The 24,062-nt window shown below is 39.0% G+C and overlaps 1 protein-coding gene across 2 annotated transcripts in view; it reads right to left on the reverse strand.

The window, feature by feature from the left end:
- GRIA3 (glutamate ionotropic receptor AMPA type subunit 3) overlaps positions 1 to 24,062 on the reverse strand; it is a 289,966-nt gene that overhangs the window by 154,322 nt on the left and 111,582 nt on the right. For both annotated transcript variants that reach the window (XM_069464373.1, XM_069464374.1), the window contains exon 4: positions 3,471 to 3,658. In XM_069464373.1, coding sequence (XP_069320474.1) covers positions 3,471 to 3,658 — 188 coding nt within the window. The remainder of the gene's footprint in view (positions 1 to 3,470; positions 3,659 to 24,062) is intronic.

The raw sequence follows: 24,062 nt of genomic DNA on the forward strand, positions 1-24,062 counted from the left end.
TGAAACTATGAAACTACTAAAAGAAAACATTGGGGAAATGTTTTAAGACATTGGTCTGGGCAAGGACTTCTTGAGTAATACCCTAAAGTACAGGCAAGCAAAAAAAAAAAAAAAAATTGGACAAATAAGATCACATCAAGCTTCTGTACAGCAAAGGAAACTATCAACAAAGTGAACAGATAACCCACAGAACGGCAGAAAATATTTGCAAACTACCCTTCTGACAAGGGATTAATATCCATGTTAATTCTTATAGCTGTGAATTTGGAATGCTTCCCTTTAGATTAGCTGTTAAAGAGAGACACTAAAGACAGATTAGTATCTAATTGAGTATTTTTCCCTACTGCAATCTGAAGGGTTGAAAGAGTTAAAAAAGAGCTTTGGAATGAAATGTTAGAAGAATTTTAATATACCTCATAACTGTTTGAATATTCATAGGGAAAATCAAAACTTGTATCATGAAATGGGGAGGTTATGCTATATAACACTATATTGAAGATCTGCTTATATTTGAAAAATTTCACCATTCTGTGTTATTTTATTAACACCCATTGGATATAAAGTACAACATGAACTTACTTTATGCCAAAATATGATCTATAGGAAATAGTGCTATAGTGGTTTAACAGACTCTTCTATCTCAGCAGTATGAAGCATCATTTTTTGGGAGTCCATAAAAGCTTTCTTCCATGAAAATAATCTCAAACAAAGTTGAATACGCACTTGGAGGATGAGAACATCTCTTGGGAGAACTTGATACTGATTGAATTATAAATGTTATAGTGAATTATGATAAGTTTGTCAAAAAAAATTAGGAACCAATGAGAAAAGTGATGTCTCTGTATCTTAGTATTCAATTTCTTTTTAAAAATGTTTTCTCCAAAGAAATATCATGTTGAATTTGTTGCTTAATTGAAATAATTTGTTTAATGATAAATTTATTTTTATATGTAGAAATAAATTATGGCAAATTCACAGTATCATTGGAATAGGCTTAAGCAGAGACTCACCATCTTAAACCTTTGGGAAAATGTGTAGTTTAATCATAATCCCATCTCATGTAGCTGCCGGCACTCTTTTGCCTCTGGATGGAAATATAGCAAAATTGCAGTGGAACTTACTGCAATGTGCTTGTTCATTATCCATCCATCTAATACTATATACCAGGAGCTCTGTTGGACACCTGAGATATTAATATAACAGTGAACTGGATAAACCTGGTCCCTACCTCATAGAACTTATAACCTAGTAGGAACACCTTAAATAGTAGAAAAACAGTCATGAGTTGATGGTTTTATGGCAATTTTTTGAAAGAGGGAAAAAGTAAATGAAATTAACTCTTTATCCTTACTTAGATGTTGCTAAAACTTTTCTTTGAACAATGTTTTCTGAAAACATGTATAGAAAGTATTTTGAAGGATACTGTGAATGTGCATATAGAAGAAAGGAAGATAAAGAAGACAGATATGAAAAGAAAGAACAGAGTTTTTGAAGAATGCTAGTTTAGTTTTCCTGAAAGTGTCTAGTAATAATGATTAATTTTTTCTATTGCATTTTATGCCTTTCAAAGCAATTATACCAACCATGTGAGGTAGAGCAAATTTTATTTTCTCTATTATGTAGATAAAAAACTGAGGTATAGATGTTTAAATGCCCAAGATCTCACAACTGTATACAATTCAGAGCTCTACCCACCAATTTTTCTATCACACGATGCTGAAAAATCTCAGACCCAGTATAAGGTTCTATAAAATCCAAAAGACTTAACAGAATATAAGATATCCAAAAAGCCAAAGTCACTCATAGAAAAGAAAGAAAACAAAGTATGACAAGGAGGATGTTCCTCTGCTTTGGGCTATTAAGTAGGTCACCCACTAAAAGGCTATTTTGGTATAAAATTTTAGAGGGCATGTAGTACATACACCAACATCACTGACCTGATTCTTCACTTTCAAGATCTAAGAAAATCAAAGGAAGTTTTTTTGTTAGTGGGGGAAGGGGCAGGTGGATCATTTGTATAGCTCAAGAGAATGATGTTAGTTGGGAAACTTGATTTAACCAGGCTAGTGCTCTAGATTTTCTGTGAGGTATCATTCACCAAAGGTGATGCTGTTCTTAACAAGTGAACAGCTTTGTATTTCTACGCTGCAGAGTCAGCAATTTCCCTTCCTTCCTGCCTGCCTTCCTTCCATCCATCCTTCCTTCCTTCCTTCCTTCCCTCCCTCCCTCCCTTCTTTCCCCCTTCCCTACCTTCCCTTTTCTTACATATTATTTTGGCATTCTCTCCTAATGGGGGCATAGCTGACAAATTATTAATATTTAATTTGCTATAAAACAGCCCTTCCAGGCAGTGGCTGCTCAATATAATTTCAATCTCTAAAGCTGTTTTGGCCCCAGGTACACTGGGATCGAATTAGAATGGAAATGTTTCCCATACAGTTTTGTTTATGGCAGCATGGGTACTTTGTTATTAACTGGCAAATTGAAACTTCTAAGGAAAATAATAAACTTTCACCACATTTCAGTTTGACTCTACCCCAAACAGAGTATCCATCTGGCTTAGGGTGAAACATTTCTTCTAATATTTTTTAGTCTTAAATTTAAATATACGAGCTTAATAATGAATACATTTTGGCCCACTGAATTATGTTTTGCCCCCTAGTCTTATTCTTTTTCACTTTATTCACATCTTTAAAACCATGAACATTTTTTCTCATATGCCATCTTATTTTAAAAATAGTCTTAAATTTCTCTCTCTCTCTCCCCCTCTGCCTCCCTCCCTCTCTCTCTCTACCTCTCTCTGGAACAAGGGAACCAGAAGGATAATCTGCAAAAATATAGTCAAATTCAAACTTGGTGTGTATTGCCCTTGGTGCATACCTACGTGATGAGTGCGATGTGCACTGTCTGGGGAGTGGACACGCTTGAAGCTGAGACTCGGGGGGATGGGGGGGCATGGGCAATATATATAACCTGAACTTTTGTACCCCTATAATAAGCTGAAATAAAAAAAAATAAAAAAAAAGAAGAGAAAAAAAAAGAATGGATGGTGATCTTTACAAGGGTCTGAGGGTCTGGAAATAGTACATATTCCAACAATGAGTCTCCTGAAACAAAAACCCTACCCTTCTGCCCTGCCTAATCCCTTGTCTGTTCCCTGTTGAGAAGAAAGAATAGGAAAGGAAGGGGATTACTTTGAAATAGTCAGCTATCTATGAAACAGAGGTGTGTTTGTCTGATAGGTAGCATTAAATTGCAGCGACTTCCAGATTAATCACGCCATCCAATTTTCAACAGCTTAGATTTTCTTTTCTTTTCTTTTTTTTTTTTCTTGCAGCCACCAGGGAGGAAAAAAGGATTAGAGAGACTATCAAAAACTGTTGGCTACTTAATTTATTAGCAGATATGGGAACTGCCTCAGGTTGATAATTTAACATGTTGGCTGGGGGTAAAATAAATTTCAAACGTACCTGTTCCAAAATTGTGTTAATCCTTTCGACTTCGCAGTCAATCAAGTATCGCTTTTCCTGCCTCCTGTCCATTTCTTCAATGATGCGCCTGAATTCTTGGACATCCTTTATATTTCCCACAGACCTTGCTGTCACTTGCCAGTTGTTTTGCACTGCTGCTTCCATAATCGCTTGGAGGATAGAAAATCCTGAAGGAAGGAAAAACAGTTATAGTGATTTTATTTTTCTTTCAAAAGTCTTTCTGTAGGTATGAAAGATTCTGCTGAGTTTCTATTCACAGTCCATTGAGTCCCTTTGAACCTTATCCTTTATGGAGAGCAGGCTTACTCATAACCTCATTCTTAACCTTCCAGACAGCTGGCACCTCCATTTTGTTTTAAAGGAAAGAAGATTCTACAACCTGTGGCACCAGGAACGAAGCCTCTACTTAAGAAATTGCAGCTGAATTATAGTACTTAATTGTTTTTATTGGCATGCATTATCAAAATATCTATGGAATGAATGCCAACAACTTCTTATATCTGGCTGCATTTTTTCCTATTGCATTAAAGCTAAATTCTTTCATCTTCCCCATAGGCACTCTGCAGAACTGGAAATAACACTAGCAGAGATAGAACCTCATTCTAATATGGCTGCTCTTTACATGGTTATGATGATGCAACAAGGTAAATTATGTCTCCCAAGTAAAATAACTTTATGAAAACCTGACAGTCTATAACAAAGACCTCGTACTTGTTCCTTGGTCACAGCATTATCAAAAAATTCAATCATATTAAGTCATCAGTAGTTCTTCCGCTTTCTCAATTAAATTTACCAGGAATTCCTGGTTCCTTTTTAGCTAATTTACATCAGACAACTATTAGCTACCAATATCCTGGATCTATGCTGAATGAGAAAGAGAGAAAAGATCTGATGCATGAGTTTTGGGTAAGCTTTCTGGAGTTAGGGTTTGAGAAGTTGGGAAGAGCAGTATACCATAAGAATAGCAGAAGGGTTTTCTAGGTACTGATCTTTTAGAGTATTCATGTCTCTAATATTATATCATGTCTACAGTTTTGCTTCTGGTAGGAATCCATTTCTGAATATAATTTCGTCATGTATAGACATAATTTTATTGGGATATTTTCAAAGGCAGCTCCCTTCTTCTCATAAATTTAAATAGTTCTTCATTTGCATTCAAGTAATGACCAATGGAAATGGATGATAGGGGTGATTTGTGAAGCCAAAGTGATCTGGATAGCAATTCAACCACTGGAGGAGTATAAAATGGAGGAAGATTGTGCTGCCTTTTGAACACTCCAAGTTCTCTGCTGTCTTGGGCTCACCCTACAATGTAAGCAGGTTATGGTTCAGAATCTTCTTCACTGTACCATAGAAAATGGTATTGACATTTGGAGAACACGCTTCAGGGAGATGACAGCAGTGACTCAGCGGGTCATTACGATTCCTTTGTGTGCTGGGTGTATGCAGGAAGAAGATCACAAATGAGAGCCAAGCACTTGGTAATTTCCAAATGAGCAATTTCAGAACAGGAGCTCAAAATTACAGATCAGAGTAAATCACTGTTGCTTTAAATGTTAATTCTTACTCTTTTTAAATCAACCACGCATATTTATTTGTCAGATTTACATTTTCGTGTGGGTTTTCGATGTGCTCTCTGCTTCAGTGGGAGTTGAGGGTACATGGTAGGCCAAGGCATGGGATTAAGAAATAAACGTAGATAGAAAGAGATTACAGCATTTGAAAATTTTCTGTTGTACAATAAGTCGTCATTATTTTGAGTCTCACTAATTAAGAATTTATGAAAATTCAGCAAGGACTGGGTTGAATTTTACTTCTGTACTATTTATGAAGAATGTATTGACTGAATAACAATGCTAATGAAATTAGATAGGGAGTCTTTAATATATTTAAAGTAAACATTTTAAAAGTCCCTTTAGCAAAATACAGGTGTCAAAATCTTCCTTCTTGTAATCTCTATTCATTGGTCCTATTCCACCGTTTTGGATGACACAGAAAAAGCTTAATAACTTTTCCGTGTGACAGTCCTTCACATTTTTGAAGGCTGTTGGCATGTTTCCTCTTAACCTTCTTTTCTTCAGGTTAAAGATGTCCCAATCCTTCAACTGTTACTTTTATGACATGATGACAAGTCTGCTCACTGTTCTGTCTCTCTCCTATGCATATTTGTCAATATTTTATCGATCCTGATAATTTAGATGTGATCTGACCAGTGTGGATGACAACAGGATTATTGCTTGCTTTTATGTGATTGTTATTTTAGCTGTCTAGGATTGCAAGTATTTTTTAAATAGCCAAATTCTATTGATAATTTCTGTCAAGCTTGGATTCAACCAAAACATGCCAGTTCTTTCCACAAAACCATTGCTCTGTAACAACTCACCATCCATGTATCAAGATTCATTCCATTCTAACCTGTTTTTATCTCCCTTTCTTTAATTCCTCATCTCATTCCTGTCCTCACTTCTCCCCTATTTTCACATTCTTTCAAATCTGGAAAATGGTCTCACCTGCTTATTCAGTACTCTCATTGTTCCCTACTCAAGGCAACTGTACCTGTCTTTCCCTTTGCTGGATACACCCTGCTACCTGTAGACCTTTTTGGATGATCCTCTTCCCCCCATGAAACCTCCTTTTCTGACGTCTCATTAATTTCTCCAGAGACGAGTAGTTTTAAATTCAAGGTAAATAAATTACAAGCAATGGAGAACTGGTTTAAAGAACTGTGTCACAGACATTTAAAAATTCAAAATAAAATAGGATAAACAAATCATAGAACATACACGTGGAATACTATGCTGTTGTTAAAAAGATACCTCAATCTGTATATACTAACAACGAATCACTTCTGCAATATATGTAATATATTATGTAATAGGTTGTAATAGAAAAAAGCTGCCAAACAGCATTTATGGTGTAATTCTATTACGTGTATAGAAAAAATCTGAAGTAATTGGTACAGTTATCTCTGAGGTATAGGGTGGCCAAGAACTTCTACTTTCACTGTCATTTATTTACGTAACATTTGTCTCTTTTGTAAGAAGCAGGTATTATTTTCTATAAGCATAAAAACAATAAAGATTAAAAAGTACAACTCATGCTGTCTTCTCAGAGCATAAGCTCCTGAAAGACATGGATGACAGATGAGTGCTTCTACTGCCACAAATGAGAGGCCTCTTACTAAACACTGATTTTATAAATCTTTTTATACTTTTGTTCTTTAAAGCATGTGAATATATTACCTATTCAGAAATTAAGTAGAAAAAGCACTGATTTTTAATGAGGGTGTGTCTGGGGCCTTCCGGGCTATGAGCTTTGCTCATATTTTTTGAGTGAGTCAGTACTGTAGCTTAACACTGCAGTGTCTTTTACCATGCAGAGTTTCTCTGTGTCTGCTTGAGCGTGTGGCTGTGCACTATAGAACCCTGGGGGTAATGGTCACCTAAGTTCAGTGCACGTCACTGAGCAACACAAGAAAAGCTTTTATTTGTTTTCATACCTAATTTATTGTAGTTTGCCTGTTCTATGTTGCAGCTGACCAAAGAGAGTAAATATGAGCTTGAGGGAAAAAAGAAGAGAAAAGTTTGACTTGGGAGGCAGAGCAAATGCAGGCATTAATGTTTGCAGGAGGGGAGGTACGTAACAAAGTCCTGGCTTTGTAAAAATAAGCCTGCTGTTTTAGCAGCTTCAGAATTGTCATCCACTCTGTGTGAGCTTTAGCATGCCTAACTTTTCAACACTGAAAACTACTTTTATTTGAGCAGCAAGTTCTCTCATCCTGATTCCAGACTACTGTTGCTGTCTACCTTGTTTTTCTTCCTCATTTTAAAGAATGGGAGTTACCATATAGGTGAAAGAATGAATGTTAGATTGTCATCTGCATTCAACCAAGATAACATAGGTTGTGGCAAGGAGTAGCAAGGCAATTATGGACAAATAACTGAGCTGCAGCTATGACCAATTTAATCTACTGTACTGGTTGTTTGGCTACTCTTGGCAAACAAGGAGACCATTTTGGTAAAGGGTAGTGTGGTGGACACTGTGCTGTACCACCCAGATCCTCCTTCAGCACCAAAAGACTTATTCCTTCAGCTGCTGGGAAAGTTGTGGCTTAGGGTTATGCCCCCTTCTTTGGGCAACCTGCATCCAACGACTGATTGCCACAGAGTATAAGGGGACAACCTCCTTATCCCCAATGGAAAAACTCTAAAGGGGAGTTATCCCAGCCTCAGAACTCCCTGAAGGATAGTCTGAGGCTTTGTTATGACTGCACCACAGCCCATCTTGTCCTTCTGCCCAAACCCGCATCCTTTTCTTCCTCCCACAAGTGTTGATAATGAGAGTACTCTCCAATAAACTCCTTCCATGCAAATCTCCATCTCAGATTCTGCTCCCAGAGGACTCAATCTGTGGCTATGAGGTTGACCTCATAACAGGGATGGAGGCAGATACAAAAAGATCTCAAACCTACATTTGTCAAAATCATTTTCACAGAGAGAAGAAGGCTAGGATTTTGTTCAATGTATAAACAAATGAAAAACCACTCGATGCTGAACACATTTAGTATTTGATCTGAAAACACAGAATAACATAATAACAAATAGGATATTGACATGTAGAAGTTCATAATGAAGACACTCAGGAAAATATAATTGACGATAATTTTCTTCTTCTACTTTGCATTTTCCAGCAGGGGCTATCACCACCTGTTGTCACTTATGAACCTGTACCAGATCCCTCAGAGCCACAACATCTGTACTTCTGACATGGTCTCTAGCAGTCCCCCAAATGATGAAGGATCTCTGATATTGATGAATGGGCTTCACAAGTGTTGACATTTGTAGCAATTTGTGCTTGGCTGGAATTGTTACAAGGTTTGCCACAAGGCCCTGAAAGGCTTTATTTACTGACCCTCCAGAAATGTTCCAGAGAGGCAAGTTGGTCATTAGCAGAGGGTAATTCAATACTTCTCCAGTGACCTGTTGTAGAAACGGCCTTTTCAATATTTTCAGGTTGAAATAGAGAGGCTCAAAGTGGCCCATGGAAACTCTTGTGGCCTGCGATTATCAGATGCAGAATCACAGCATTACAGGCTAGGACAGTTACAGGTGACTCAGAGAAGTAGGATACAATTTTTAAAGCTGTGTAACCCTTTTTTTCCAATGACATTTTTATAGAAGTCCAATATCTGAGACAGATAACAATGGAGCTTCTCCGGTTTGGGAGTAGTGGTTAGAAAAGGGAAGCAACTTGCCTAAGATCACAAAGCTAGAGTCAGAAGCAAGACTAGCATCTAAGCAAGCAGTGCCAGAGCCAAGGTGAGGCAGATGAAGCACCTAGGGTACAAAATTCAAGAAGGCATTTTCTCAGGGTCATGCAAATGCAGCCTTGCTTGCTTCACCCTAGTCTTGGCCCTGTAAACAAGTCTCTGGACTTTCAGTTTAGTGCTCCTTCAAGTACATCGTATCCAGTTTACTTTATAGGTCTCATTTTAGGATGACCCTTGGCAACATTGTGAAGTGGACAGAGCTTGACTCTTTGTGGGCCCTTTTATCTCTTCTTTTTGGTGCCACACAAGATCCTGATGTTCCCTGTCTACTCAGTACCTCAACTAGGCCTATCACCACCAATTCCAGCTTTTTCCTTCTTCTTTCCCTACAACAAAACTTCCTTGTCCCATGCCTGATTCTTTCAGCACCCTGCTCTTTCCCAGGTGCCAGCATAAGACTGGCTAATGACTTAATGTATTACCCTTTCAGCTAACACAGTTGTACTTTAGCAGTAACCTCAACACAAGTAAGTTTGGAAGGTAAAAATAAAAGGGGTATATCGAGCACTGTTTTGGGGTCTGCCCATCTTATGGGGTCATTCAGATGATGAAGGTGAAAATCAGTGATGTGCTTTATGATCTTATGGCATCTAACAGATGAACAGTGGGTAGGTAGCTTGCGGGGGGTCTCAGGGGCAAATAGAGTGGGAAGGCAATAGTGAGACAGATCCCCAGAAGGTCAGTGTCCATCCTACCTATGATACTCAATTGAACTCAGCTGAAGAAAGCATTGTTCTCTTTTTCTGTATCTTTACCTACCTCTGTGGTTTTCCATGCTGGTTATACATCATAGTCACCTTGGGAGCTATAAAAAAATTGATGGCCAAGCCCCACCCTGAGCCTATAGAATCCAAATATCTGAGAGTGATTCCTGGGCTTTGTTTTATTCTAAACTCTCTGGCGAATTCTCATGTACAGCCAGAGTTGAGAATCACTGACCTATTCTCAGGGCTATCCAATACAAATATGGCATATGAAAACAGGCCTGTTTCCTGAGGTGTCCTTCATGACCAGCAGAAAGGTTCTGGGTGAGGAAGGAATGGTTCAAGAAGGACTATGTATCACCTAGACATCAGCAAACAAAGACACAGAAGCAAGAAGGGAGGACTTAGGCCAGGGTTACAAATTGTCTCCTCCTGCAGTAGATGAGGAATCTGGGAACACTGAGTACAGTATGTGGGAAGCAGACCCTCATGTGCTCAAAGCACTATACAAATGTCTTTCTTCTTTGAGGTAGCATCTGTGTTTTTCTAAGTATAGAATTAATATGTGCTCATTTTGGGCATTTGGGAAAACACAAAAAGTGTAAAATAAAATAAAAAGTATGGGTGACTCTAGCCCTCTTTACATTCTATTTTATATAAATATATTTCACACTTTTTATTTTAAGCAAACTGGATTGTACTATAGTCATGCATCACTGAACGATGGGGTTATGTTCTGAGAAATGTATCATTAGGTGATTTCATCATTATGCAAAATCATAGAATGTATTTACACAAACCTAGATAGTATAGCGTACTACACAGCCAGGCTATATGGTGTAGCCTATTGTTCCTAGGCTACAAGCCTGTACAACATGTTACTGTACTGAATACTGGAGGCAATTGTAACACGATGGTAAGTATTTGTGTATCTAAACATATCTAGCATAGAAAAGGTACAGTAAAATATTGTATTATAATCTTATGGGACCATAGTTGTATACGTGGTTCGTCATTGATCATTATGTGGTGCGTGATTGTATTTCTATCTGCCTTTAAAAAATCTAGCATTATATCATGAGCATTTTCTTATTAAATGTTTTTAGACATGATTTTTAATGTGACATAGTATTCCATCCTTTAGACACACTGTAATTTATTTAACCATTCTTTGACATGAACATTTCAATTGCTTCCAATCTCTCCCTATTCTGAATAATGCTATGATGATAACACCCATGCAACATCTTTAATTATTTCCATAGGATAAATGCCTCAAAGTAGGGATATATGGCCAAACATTTATGGAAATTTTTAAGGCCCTTGATACAAATTGCCAAATTGCCCTCCAGAAAGGTTGTCCCACTTTATGTTCCCATCAGCAGCAGAATATGAGAGTATTTGTCTCTCTACCCCCTTGCCAGCACTGAATAATATATTTGTCCATTTGATAAGTGAATACAAAGGATTCCCTTTTTTGTTGGCATTTATTTATTAGTAAAGGTAGTGACTTTTACATTTTTTGTCCAAGTTTATTCCTTATTTTGAGTATTGCCTGTTTATTTCCTTTGTCCAAATTTCTAGCAATGTTAATATCTTTCTTATTGATTTATAAGAGCCTTTATATATTGACATTAAGTGTCTGTAATATGTGCCATATATATTTTAATTAAGTTTGTTTGACTATTTATGATACATTTTTATGAACAGAAGTTTAGCATTTTTATGAAATTAATATTCTTATTCATCAAAAAAATCCTGTGAGATGGAAAGAGGCAAATGAAAATTGCTCTTCTGCTGTTATTCTAGTGCTCATCTGGGCTTTAAACCCAAACCTTATGCAAACCACTCTCTCCATTTCTTGCAACTTTTTTGGTCTCCAATGAATTTCAAATAAATTTCCCTTGCATATTGTGGCAAAATAAGGGAGTGAGGAATCTAGAAATAGAGAGTGAAAGTGGTTTCTGAGACAGAAGTAAAGAATGGGAAAATACAGGCAGAGGAAAGAAAGAGATGATGAACCCAATCTAGTTATTTCATGTTATGTTTTGCCATATCCAAGAAACCTGAATTCAGAGCTAATACTTTAGGGTCTGATTAATCATATTACAAAGTATATGAATATATTATTTATACCATATGAATATATTATTCATATTACAAAGTATTCATTCCTTTAACAGTAATTCATGAAAAGATTCCCATAGCACATTTGAATCTACAGTTTATGTTTTTTTGTTGTTTATTTTTGTTTTAACTTGATTTAAAAATTTTTGGTTTCTATCAAAACCAATACAATAATTGTCTAAATTTGAGATGCTAATGCAGAAACTGTTCTGTATGTGAAGAGCTTGAGGTGGCAAGATCAAGACCCTATCTGTGTTTACATATGGATGCCAGTCTGTGAATTTTGTGGAACAAGATAAAAACAAATATTCACCCACAATCAGGCCTTAATTTACCCTTAGCAAATTAAGATTTCCTTGCAGCCTTCATTCCTCATAATTGTGTTTGTTTAAGTTTTTCTTTAATTAATAGCTGACCTTTTGCAAATCTTCTCTTCCTTGCAGCTACACTATTAAGATGGGTCCATGGTTAATTTGTGGAATCAGTAAACAGAAGGTGCCCCCCATTTTTTTTGTTCTTTCCCTTTTCCTCTCCTGCAATACAAATCGTCCCTCAACCCAAATCAAACTCTTTACTTACACTAGACTGTCCATAACTGATAACAGCTTCAACTGTGACAATCCCTATGAAGGATGCATGTTTTAAAATTAGAATCAAAGACTTAAAGTAAAGGGGCAAGCTCAAATGGAGAAACTGTAGACAACAGTAAGTGATAGAGTATTCTTTGGCAACTTGAGGTACCAGGTACCCCAATGTCTCACTTAAAGAGGCAACTACTGGCTACTCATCAAGTTTAAGGTTGGCTTTGAAGCTGGCAGTGCATGTAATCCTGCCTTTTCAATTTTTCTCTTTCATCCTATTCTTTATTATGAACTTTGTCTCCCTGCTGGTGAATTATGTAGTTCCATTCTCCTCACCATAAGCCAAGAAAATATGCCCAGATAGATATGTCAGTTTTGTTGAGTGAAAGTAAACTTGCTTTGCATTGTCAGCTGAAAGGAAATTTAGAAGACCATCTGGAGGAGATTTGCTTAACATCTGGGAAAAGCAGAATAGGCAAGTCTCTGATCCTCAACCACACAAGGTCTTATATAAAAAAATAAAAAAAGAAAAACAACTGAAAGCAACTGGGGTTTGGATTAAAGCAGATACTATAATGCATTGTGCATAATTCCTTCATGTTTCTGTTTGGTATCTGGATAATTGTTCTGGGATAGACTGCTTGCAATGCAAACCCACAGAGGGCAGGAGTTATCACAAAGCTGTTCTGTGGACTATTGAGCACTTAATAAATATCATGTGATGATTGATCATGCCCATTACTAGGGTTTCCTACATAACATTTCCTCACTTGGCTTCTTAATCCTCTTGATACCAGTAATTTCCAGCTCTTATCATGTGACTGAGTCTCCTAGCCATGCAAGTGGTGAGTGGCCTAGGTGTTAGCAGACATTTTATGGGTACCTGGGGGAGAAACCTGACTATAGATCTTAGCCAGAGAATGCACTTGCCACCTAGTTGGCCTTGCACATGATTAAAAAGGGGCCCTACTTACAAATTGGCAGAAGGACTGCAACCAATCATCCACAGTACATCTTCTCAGGTCCAATTTATTACAAGTGGAACCTAGTGACTACAAATAAGAAGATGACCACCCACCTAGCTGCCCCCTCCTCCAGCAGAGGATGAACCTTGATGAGGTTCCCAGAAGTGGGTATATTGTACATTGAATATCCACACCGTGGACTTTGTGCACAGTAGTTCACAGTAGTTCACCTGTGCCTATGGAGTAGTAAAATAAACTGACTCAGGTAGGACTTGAGCTCAGAAAATATGTGTTTGGGTTCCACTAAGCAAAAGGCTTCTCATCAGGAAAGTCACTTATCTGGGAATATTCCTCAGCATTCTCAGTTTTTAGAAAGCATGGCCAAGACAAACCTCTTAATGTTTCTGAGCTTGTGGGGTGAGGGATGAATGATGGCTACTAGTGAGAAGGAAAGAGGAGGAGGAAGCGAGGGTGAATTTATGCCAAAGATGAAAGGGATCTCGATCTGAGTGCAAAGGACTGTGGCTTATTCTGCCTGCTGTGCCTGCCAGGAGTGCTGAGACTTCTTGATCCTAATACTGTTGGAGGGCTGTCAAAGGTAATATTAAGGACAAGCTCTTGCCTAGAGGATACAGAGGGGCTGAAGATACAGTCCTGAGGACAATAGAGAACAAGTGTTTCCCTTGAGGAAAAAAAGTTCACTTTGACTTAATACTGTGGTCTAAAACCTGCTTGGGAAACACCCAAAATGGGATGTACAAAATTCACAAGGTACATAAGTATTTTCAAGTGCCTGCCACCCCCATCATACTGAAAAAAACCCCACATAAAAACACCCCTAAGATCAACTCACTTTGATTAGTTGTTTACTTTCAACTGAGTTTTTCCAATGAGCATAAAAGTGGATTTAGCAGTATGAAGAGGGTTACAGGCTAATGTTGCCCAGGCTTTGGGCTCCAGAAAGAGTGGCTGAATCTTGCCTGAGCTGCAGAGAAGTCAGGCTGTCTAAGGTGACCATAGTTTTCTAAGTCTCTTAGAATTCTCACATATGAGAGCCAGGATTAGTGATGGCCCCAATCTCTTCATTGTACAAATGAGAAACTGAAGCCCAGAGAGGGAAAACGATTTATCCAATGATAGATCCCAAACTTGACCATGACCACAATCCTTGTCTTGTTTTAACTTTTAATATTAATGTAAAATGGTGTTTCTGTAGTGTTTTCTGAATAAAGATTTGTTTTGATATAGAATAAAAGTTAAAATCCAACAGGAATATTATGATAGATATATACCTTGCAGCTTTGTCTACAAGACTTCAGTGACTTTCTTAAGGGCTCCACTCCTCTTTCTTTCAATACCTTTGCATTAAGGAGCCAGATAGCCCACAGACAAGTTTGTATATTAAAAGGATACCTTCCTCCTCCAATCTAGCTGGGACCCCCCTTTGGTAGTAGGGCCCCCTCTAATCTATGCAGGCTTTGAAGCCTATAGCTTGGCTCATCCTGTTTATTCACATCAATTCTCCTGCAAGGCACAGCCTGTTCCAGCATTTTCAATTTCTAGTGATTTACTCTGGCTACCCTACACACCTGGAAAACTTCACTCCCATCCCACAAACCTCTCATTCATTAAGACTCAGCTCAAAATACATACCAGTGAACATATCATCTGATTGAGATTGTGGGAAATGAAGGTTCTGAGCTCTCACATCCATCCTCTGTTAGCCTGAAAATCTTAGGCTACAGAGGGTGACCACTATCTCTAATGGGTTCTAGTTGAATGTCAAGTTTAAATCAGGATTTGGATAAGAGATTTGTTTTTCATATTATGATGAATAAATTTTTCACTCTCATCCCTCAGATTTTAAATTGAACTGCTTTTCCTTGCACTGTCGAGGTTGGGGCAGGGGTAGAAACTAACATTTATTGAGTGCCTATTTTGGACTAGGTATTGTGCTAAAAATTTATACACATTATTACATTTAATTCTCTCAACGGCCCTAAACATTAGGTAATTATCTCCAACTAATGGATGAGGAAATTGAGCCTCAGAGAGGTACATGTTCACGAATGAAAGCACCTAACTAGTCTGACTTCCAAGTTCACACTCTTCTCCTTTCCCCTTATCAGTGATTGAAATAACTCTGACATGTGCAGTTGCCCAAGAAAGCTGTAATCATACATTTTTCTATGTGTTTCTCCATGGCAGGTAGAACTCTAGAACAGCGGTCCCCAACCTTTTGGGCACCAGGGACTGTTTTCATGAAAGACAATTTTTCCACAGACCAGGGATGGTTTCAGGATGACTCAAGAACATTACATTTATTGTAAACTTTATTTCTATTATTATTACATTGTAATATATAATGAAATAATTATATAACTCGCCATAGGTTGGTGACCCCTGCTCTAGAACATGTTGTTGTGTAACTACCTGAAGATGGCTCAGGATTTTCCAGACCCACTAGGATACATGCCATGCAATTAATTGTAACTGAATGCTTAAAAGAAACATAGTCAGGCTTCTCTGGATAATGGCATATCTCCAATCAGTTAATCACCGCCTTTGGAATTGAGCTGGAGTTACCAGACTAGGCAGGTTTTATCATTGCTTGTGTCCTTATTTATTTCTTACACTGTCTCAGATGCCCCCTGCCTCCAAAGAAACCGTTTCTTCTGACTTCCCCATTTCTATCAGATTTCCTAGTTATAAAATATGAGCATAATCTTGAACTCTTCCACTGCCCTAAGGATACATGAAGTCAAATTAATTCATTCTTCATGTGTCTACCCCTTTCTTTACTTTCCAATTTTGAACTTATTATTGGTACATCCTTGGGCTACCTCAACTGTCCTTCCCCCTATCCAAGCTGCTCATTACAGTCAGCTTTCCCTTCCCCACTCTTTTGATTATGTTATAGCCATGCTTATTCTCAGAAACCTTCAGAAGTTTTTCTTTGCCCATAAGAAAAAGTTCAGAGCAGGTATTATCAATGTTTCAACTTGCTTGCTATCTAGGATTTATCTTCTAAGAAAGTCTTAGAGGTTCATTTAACTGAACGAGCTTGTGCTCGTTCTTTTCTCATTCTGGGACTCAGTTTCCTCATTTGTAAAATTGTATTTTATTTCTAGGAGTCCCCTAAGGATTGTACAAATAAATACTGTCAGAGTTTGGACCAAGGGAATTCTACTTTGATAGGAGACAAATGGAGGTTAGGACTTAGGGAAAAAGGAAAGGTAACATAAAAGGGGTTGGGGAGAGAAAATATCTTTCTAAAGATTTCTGCTCCTGTACCCTCATTGTTCCCAATTAGTGTTTCACTTGGAAATTGACACTTTGGCTAGAGCTATGGGGCATAAAGCAAAAAGGTGCAAACAAAGCCAGCCCACCATTTAGTCCAGTCTCCTTTGCCACCAATGGCATAGATTACTAAAAAGCTTGGCTGGTGAAGATGGAAGAAAAAGATTTGTGGACTAGAAGGAAGCTGACTGGTCCCAGTAGCCATCAAAGTCATGGCCTTGGCTTAATTTAGCCAAGGAATCTACCCAGCTGGGCTAACTACAGTATTTGCAAAGAACAACCACCCACAAGGCTAATAATTGAATTTAGAGATGCTTCAGAAAACTAGAATCGGGTGTGGGGGGTATTTACAGAGGGAGAGCCCTGAATTACTTAGAGTTAAGATGATGACTCTAGTAATGGACTCTGGGGAAACTGTACTGGCTAGGAATTTATTCGAATAAAATGAATCATGTACCTAGTCATCATAATAATTGGGTTAGTAGTGGGACTAGTCAGCCATGGCCCCAAAGCTTTGGTGCTCATTTAGGCATAGTGCTCAATGACAGAACTTAACAAAATGGCTGAGTTCCTCTTGGCTGGGCATTTGATCCCACTGATCAGTGTCCAAGGTCTTGGGTATCATTTTGAGGGAGAGGTGGCGTTGTAGGATCCTGTGTAAATGAAAGTATTTATTAAGCTCTCCAGGAGAGTTATGCAACCAGACCAGGAGGGTAGGAATAGTGGACAAGAGAGAAACAGTTAATGATGAATATTTATTTAGCTTGGAGACCCCATCAGAGCCAGCAATGGGCTGATCCAGCAAGATTTGTTTCCATGCGGCCACTGGGAAGTGTGTGTGTGGGGCCATTCTGGATCCTCAAGTTGGCCTACTTTTAAAGGCATCTTAAATTTGGCAGTGTGTTTTAAAACATTGTTTGACAACCCCCTTAGGCCATAAAACATGTTTATATTTTGGATCAAAACCACATAATCATAATTCTCTGGAATCTTCTTAGGGGAACCTTCCCATCTGCAGTGTTTAACTCTGCAAATATCAACATAACAGAGCATCTCTTAAAACAAATACAAATGTTCTTTAAGGTTTATTAGCTATTTTGAGCGAAGAACACAATTAGCAGCAATGCTAAAGGGGAAAGGATTCGAGAATTACCTTAGGAGAGAAACAAGGCAATTTCTCCAGAAAATTTATGTTTTAACAACTCCAGAAGTTATACACCTTATGCCTCAGAGGAGAAGTGGGTTTGCTCTGTCCAGCATGCTACTGATGCACTAACGACATCTGGGACCTCCTCAAGGGGTACATTGCTCTCCACTGAGGAGCTAAATACTGCAAAATTCATATTTCCTATAACCCTAAAGTTGTGGCAACTTCCCAGCTTAGCTGGCCCCACTTGGCTAGAAGATCATTTTTTCTAGCATGAAATAAATGAATTGTGCCTTGGATGATGTAGCTGCTTTCATTGTCTTAACCACTGATGCAGATCACAGCATGAGTGATGTGGCAGTAGCAGCCATCCAGAGCCACTGTGAAAGTGAATGCGATGAATGGAGTGGCTGAACACAAAATGAATTTGGCCTGCATGATTGGTTTCAGGAAGCAGGGCAGGTGCCCAGAAAGGCTTATTCCAACAACCCAGGTCCTACGAAGGATAGTCTATGCCAAGGTTTATGTTTGCCACACCCTCTTCATGGCTCTGGTCATACTAAAAACTTCTTTTAGCCTCGATATGAAAGTATGCTATTGTTAATTGCCAAGAAGAGAGGTTGATGTGCTGCAATCGGTTGTTCCAAGCAGCCCAGTTGGGTTTAATTCATTCAGAAAGGGGGTATATATTCTCACTACTTAAAGTATGGCCCTTGGATCAGCATATCAACAACAGAGAAGACCCTAAAGATGCTGTTCCTTATGTCTTTGCTACTTAAAGTATGGTCTATGGACCAGCAACATTGGCATTACCAAGGCTGATTGTTAGAAATGCAGACTCTTGGTGCCACCCTGGACTTAAGGAACCAGAATGTACATTTTAACAAACTCCCCAGGTGATTCATAAGCACATCAAAATTTGAGAAGCACTGGTCTAGTCATTATCATGTAACTACTGAGAATCACACTTTGGCTGATTAAAATATATGGATGAGTCAAGAGGAGGGATGGCCCAGGTGTAGTGGAGACTATGAATGGGAAGTGAACAGTATAGGGCTAGGAGGGGTCCAGGGCATAAGCTGGCAAAGTTGGAAGAGTGACTAACTTGCTCAACCAAAGCTCAAGTCAAACCTCTTAACAACATGCTGAAAAATTTATGCTAATGGCTCTATGACATACTGAGTAGGAGGTCAGTGTCCTCCTCCACTGGGGATATCCTAAGGCTCCAAACAAGGCAGACACAGGGACAATCTTAGCATTCCTGGGCTAGAAGGAACTCTTCAGTACTTAGTCCAAATGGGCAGCCCAATCTCATCTATTACCCTGTTGTCTTGACTTTCCCATCAGCCATGGAAGCTCACAAAGGTCTGTAGCCAAAGAGCTCTTGGCATGGAGACTAGAGAGCACAGTGGCTTCCCATAGAGGTGGGTAGTAAAGGCTGAGCAGGGGGGGAAGACTCTGGGCTGAATCCTGTAGTAGAGGGGAACAAAAGATCCAGAGGACCATAATCAATCCTATCTGCCTGGGCAGCATGGAGGCTGTAGACACCTGATGGGAAACTCTCAAATCTGCTCAGAGGTGAGGAATAGGCAGTTAAAGCCACCAGAGGAAGAACTGTAGTATTGCTACTCCTCAGTTGTGTCTCTGTCCTACTTGAAATGCTGCTATTTGATTCCAGTTTTTGAAATGCTGCTGAAGTTTTGCCTCTACTAGTTACGCCCAAAGAACAGATTCCATAAATCCCATATAGAATCCTACCAACTCAAAGCCATCCAGTTTTTGTCCTCCTTGGACCAACCACAAAAACTACATGACTATACAAAGAGAAATGCTATCTCCTGTTAGCATCCTCCCTGCCACCCCCCCCCCAAATTTAGTCAGAATATGCTATGAAGCTGTGCAAAATTTTATAGCTGGTGGGATATTGACATTGATGAAAAATCTGAAAGTGGCTTCCAAGGTACCCCAATGTTATTTCAAGGGTGAAGTTGCTGTGATGACTTTGTCCTGTCTTTGCCTTGATGGTGGCTGCATGGAGATGAAAGGCTTGTAAACTGTCTTCTGTCCCTAGAGCCTGAAAGTCTCCTGTGCCATTTTAATTTGAGCTTTTTGGATTGGAATAGAATGAATGAGCAGGGGAGGTTAATTATCCTAATTAGAAAAGAAGTGAAGCCATGGCCCTTTTAGGTCAGGCATTTGGACAAACCTCCCCTGGCTCCAAGCTTTGGGCATTAGATAGTCACTTGAATGCCAGAGGATACACAAAGCATCCTTCTCAATCCCCTGCCAACATCCCTGGAGCAAGACAGAGAATTCTTTTCAGGAAATGGTGTGTGATCAGCCTGTGCCCCAGAGCTAGAGAGAGGGTTATCTGGAGGTGGCAGATATGTGGGCACAGCTGGGTGGGTACAGTGTGTTGGTCCAGCCCTAGGCTCCCCTACTTTGTCTGTAGTGCCAAGAAAACTCAATGCAGTTTGGAGAAATACTGCTGTTGTGATCATTTCAAAAGATATGCATCCTTCCCTGAGCCCCTTGACATTCCTATCTTCAGCTGGCTGAGGCTGTGATGGTACCTTTTTGGAAGGTAAACTCCTCTGGACAGAGGATGCTAGTACTTCTTAAATCAATATTTTGTTGTTGGATTTATTGATTCCCAGATGCAACACCCCTCTCTTCTTCCACTCTCCCATGTACCATCTATTTTCTGAATAGATCAACCCCGTTCCCAATATAGAATGTGCTTTTAGATCAGTGGTCCCCAATCTTTTTGGCACCAGCACCAGTTTCATGGAAGACAATTTTTTCATGGACTGGGGGGTAGGGGATGGTTTTGGGATGATTCAAGCACGTTACCTTTATTGTGCAGTCAAACCTCTCTGCTAATGATAATCTGTATTTGCAGCCACTCCCCAGTGCTAGCATCACCACCTCAGCTCCACCTCAGATCATCAGGCATTGGATTCTCATAAGGAGCACGCAACCTAGATCCCTCTCACACACAGTTTATAGTAGGTTTTGCACTTCTATGAGAATCTAATGCCACCACCGCTGATCTGACAGGAGGCGGAGTTTATGCCATGATGTGAGGGTAGAGGGTGGCTGTAAATACAGGTGAAGCTTTGCTCGCTTGACTGTCGCTCACCTCCTGCTGTGTGCTCAGTTCTGTGGCCTGGGTGTTGGGGACTGCACCTTTAGATGATGTATGTGAAAGTTGTTAGCACAGTGTCTGGCACATAGTAGGTGCTCACTAAATGTTAGTTTCCTTCCTTCCTTCCTTCTAGGGAAGAGCGTGTCTAGGACACAGCCACAATAGTCACCTGTTCTGCTCTCTGAACCTTGCATTTGCATGTATGATGTCTGGTCAATTTGTGATCTGATGGCATGAGGGAATCATAAAGTCTTAGATGAAGCGAGAGTAGTGGCTGTATAATATTAAAGATCAAACTTGCCAATTAGCCAGACAGACCCAACAGACATGTCTAGTACTTGCTTTTAAATTATCCACATACTCAAGGGATGAATAAGAAAAGAACTTAAGCTCCATCTTTCAAAACAGGCCTCAGATTGTTGAATGATCAATCTGTGGGTCTATTACAATTTGCCTTATTCATACAGAATAGTCCAAGAACATTAACATCAATGACTCCTAACAGAATGATAGAGCAAGTGGAAGTCTCAATAGACCATTTAGTCTACCCAATCCTGTTTCCCCTCTGCCTCCCATCTCCAGCCATCATGTCTACCTGCTCTTTAAAATGTACTTTTCTTAATTATTTACAACAGGGACAGGGAATCCAAGATATGAATAGCACTGAATAGTGAATATACTTAAACTTGCTTATATTTAATTTTGTTATCTTTTTAATACATTGTTTGAATGCATCTGCATAATATGAGAATGAATTTAACTACAAAGGCCTGGTGCTAAAGGAAATGGGAAACTGTGCCAGTTTTGTATGCTTATCTCTTGTGCATTTCTACCCAAAACTCTCTCCATGCTCATCTCTCAGACTTATATAAAATACTCATGGAATATTGTCCTCTCCCAAATCCTCCCTAGTACAGAGAGGGTGATTGTTAGTTTTAAAAGATGAGTGGAAAGTAAACAGAGAACCTTTAGGATATTGAAAAAAAAATTCTAAGAAAAATGGATGCTAATGGTCAAACTCAAAAGCAGTATTGGCACTATGGATAACTAATCCCTCATCATTGGATAAGGATAATACACGAGACAAGCCTTCCAAAGTCTCAGTGTTTATTTTTGATATAAGAAGTACCTTGGATGTGTGTAGAAAATCTATATGTTGGGATATAGAACTTATATATTCAATATAGTGTTCATGCAGTCATTTTTTTTTTATTTCTTGGTCTTATTTATTTGGTGGTTGTTGTTTGCCTTGTGTTGTTAGTTCCTAAGTCTTGGCATCATACTCTTTGGTAAGTGGAACAAATCACTCTCCAGTAGGTAGAACTGGCAGCAGAGTTTTACTTTGTGTTTGGGTGGGTGTGGGTTCAAAATCAGGTCATCTGGTATGAACTTGATTTGAAAGTAAGTTTTTCTTAGACTCCTAGAAGCCTAAGTTTAATAGATGTGGCTCAGGCAAGCTTCCACAGCAATTCTTTTTCTTGTGGGAGGAAGTATCCAGGTGCTAGCTCTATTTGGGGGGTGAGTTATGCTCTCAGAAATATTTAACATTATAGAACTTTCAAAAAAAGGTTTGCTTTTTTGTCATTGAAGCTTTATACCCATTGGGGGGAAGAGAGGACCTAGAAATGCATTTTGAACCTGCTGAGAGTTGGCAAAGAAGATCTTAAGAATGTAAGGCATTTCTGTTAAGACTGCCACCAAATTTCAAGACTGCCTGCAGTGTTACTGACAGTAAGTAAAATCATCTCTTTATTTATTTTATCTGATTTATTCCAAGACTCTCTTCTTGCCTTTCAATTAATAATACAAACAATTTATAACTAGCTCCAAGCCAGTATAGCCTTTTGGAAGCGGTTGCGAAACTATCCTTTATTTAATTCCTCAAACTACTACCCTGTGCTTGTCAGATGGACTTCTGATATGGGAGTCGTTCTCATCAGCCCTCTTGAGCATAATCATCAAAGGGACTCTGGTAGACTTCCACAGATGGGATCAGCAAAACCTCTGTCCTTAGTCAACTTGGGCTAATAGTCCTGAGACTGCTCCCTGGCCTTTGGTACTTCAAAGGTGCTGAATGGGAAAAGGAACCTGGAGCAACTATTTTCCTCTGAGATAGGCTCTGCTGGAATTATGCATAATGCCAAAAATATACAGGCCATGCAAGGGGATCATAGAGATGACATAATCATAGAACATTGGAATTGAAAGGGACTTTAGATATCATCTAATCTAATCTTTTTATTTTACAGATGTACACATTAAGGGACAAAGGGGAATGTGGCATGCTCAGAGAATTGTAAAGGGAGGGGAAGGGGAAAAGTGCCTTCTAGTAATGTATATAGAGTTTTATGGGTACTCGAGGGCTAAACAGACAGTCCTTTTGTTGTTGTGTTATTGAAATGCTATTGAAAATGTCTCTAAAACATGTAAGTCCACTTTTCTTCCTCAATAAATATAACCAGCTGAATATTGCAGAATCTTTCTTGGTGCCCAAGGATCTTGCAATGTCTCAGGGTCATCATTCCCAACATGGGTATTCATTGCTCAGGACTGTAGAAGTTGAAAGTGAAGACAATCAGCTAAATGTGTACTGACGCTGGAGCAGCCTGAGGAAACTGTCACTTTTACTAAATCCCTGATATCACCTGCTGTTTCTGTAATCACTTGTTTCTTTCCTAAAATCTCTAGGCAGAAATTTTGGCTATTTGAAGATTCTGACCCATCAGACTCTGGTTGATTGAGATTTTACTGTAAAAAGAAAGTTGATTGTTTTTTTTTTTTTATGTCTGCATAGTACTCCATAGTATACATACACCACATTTTATTAATCCACTCGTGTATGTTATTTTGGAACCTGAAATTAGGGCAGACACATCGTATGCCTTCATTGCATTCACCTTGGACTTAGCACTAAAACTGGGGCCTTTGGGGCTGGTAGGACGAGTCTGATGCTCCTGGGGCATGGAAGTTGAAAGTTAGGGTAGAGTGGTTGAGACTGTGGGGCCAAAGAACATGGCCTTATTGCAAAGTGTGGCACTAGACCAGTACTGACCCTGCCTGAAATCAGTAACAATAAAAAGCATGAAGCATATAGGGAACTTCAGGGAAGGGAATGAACCTTTTAACCACAGTGCCTTCCCAGATACATGTTTCCTTAAAATGTGTACATAGTGAAGCATGTGTCTCTCATCAATGGATGACAAACGATTCCCAGCAGATGTCCTGCCAGATGAATTATATATTTTAATTCACCTTAATATCCTTTCCTAT

Source organism: Eulemur rufifrons, chromosome 30 (assembly GCF_041146395.1).
Source record: "Eulemur rufifrons isolate Redbay chromosome 30, OSU_ERuf_1, whole genome shotgun sequence".
Taxonomy (NCBI): Eukaryota; Metazoa; Chordata; class Mammalia; order Primates; family Lemuridae; genus Eulemur; species Eulemur rufifrons.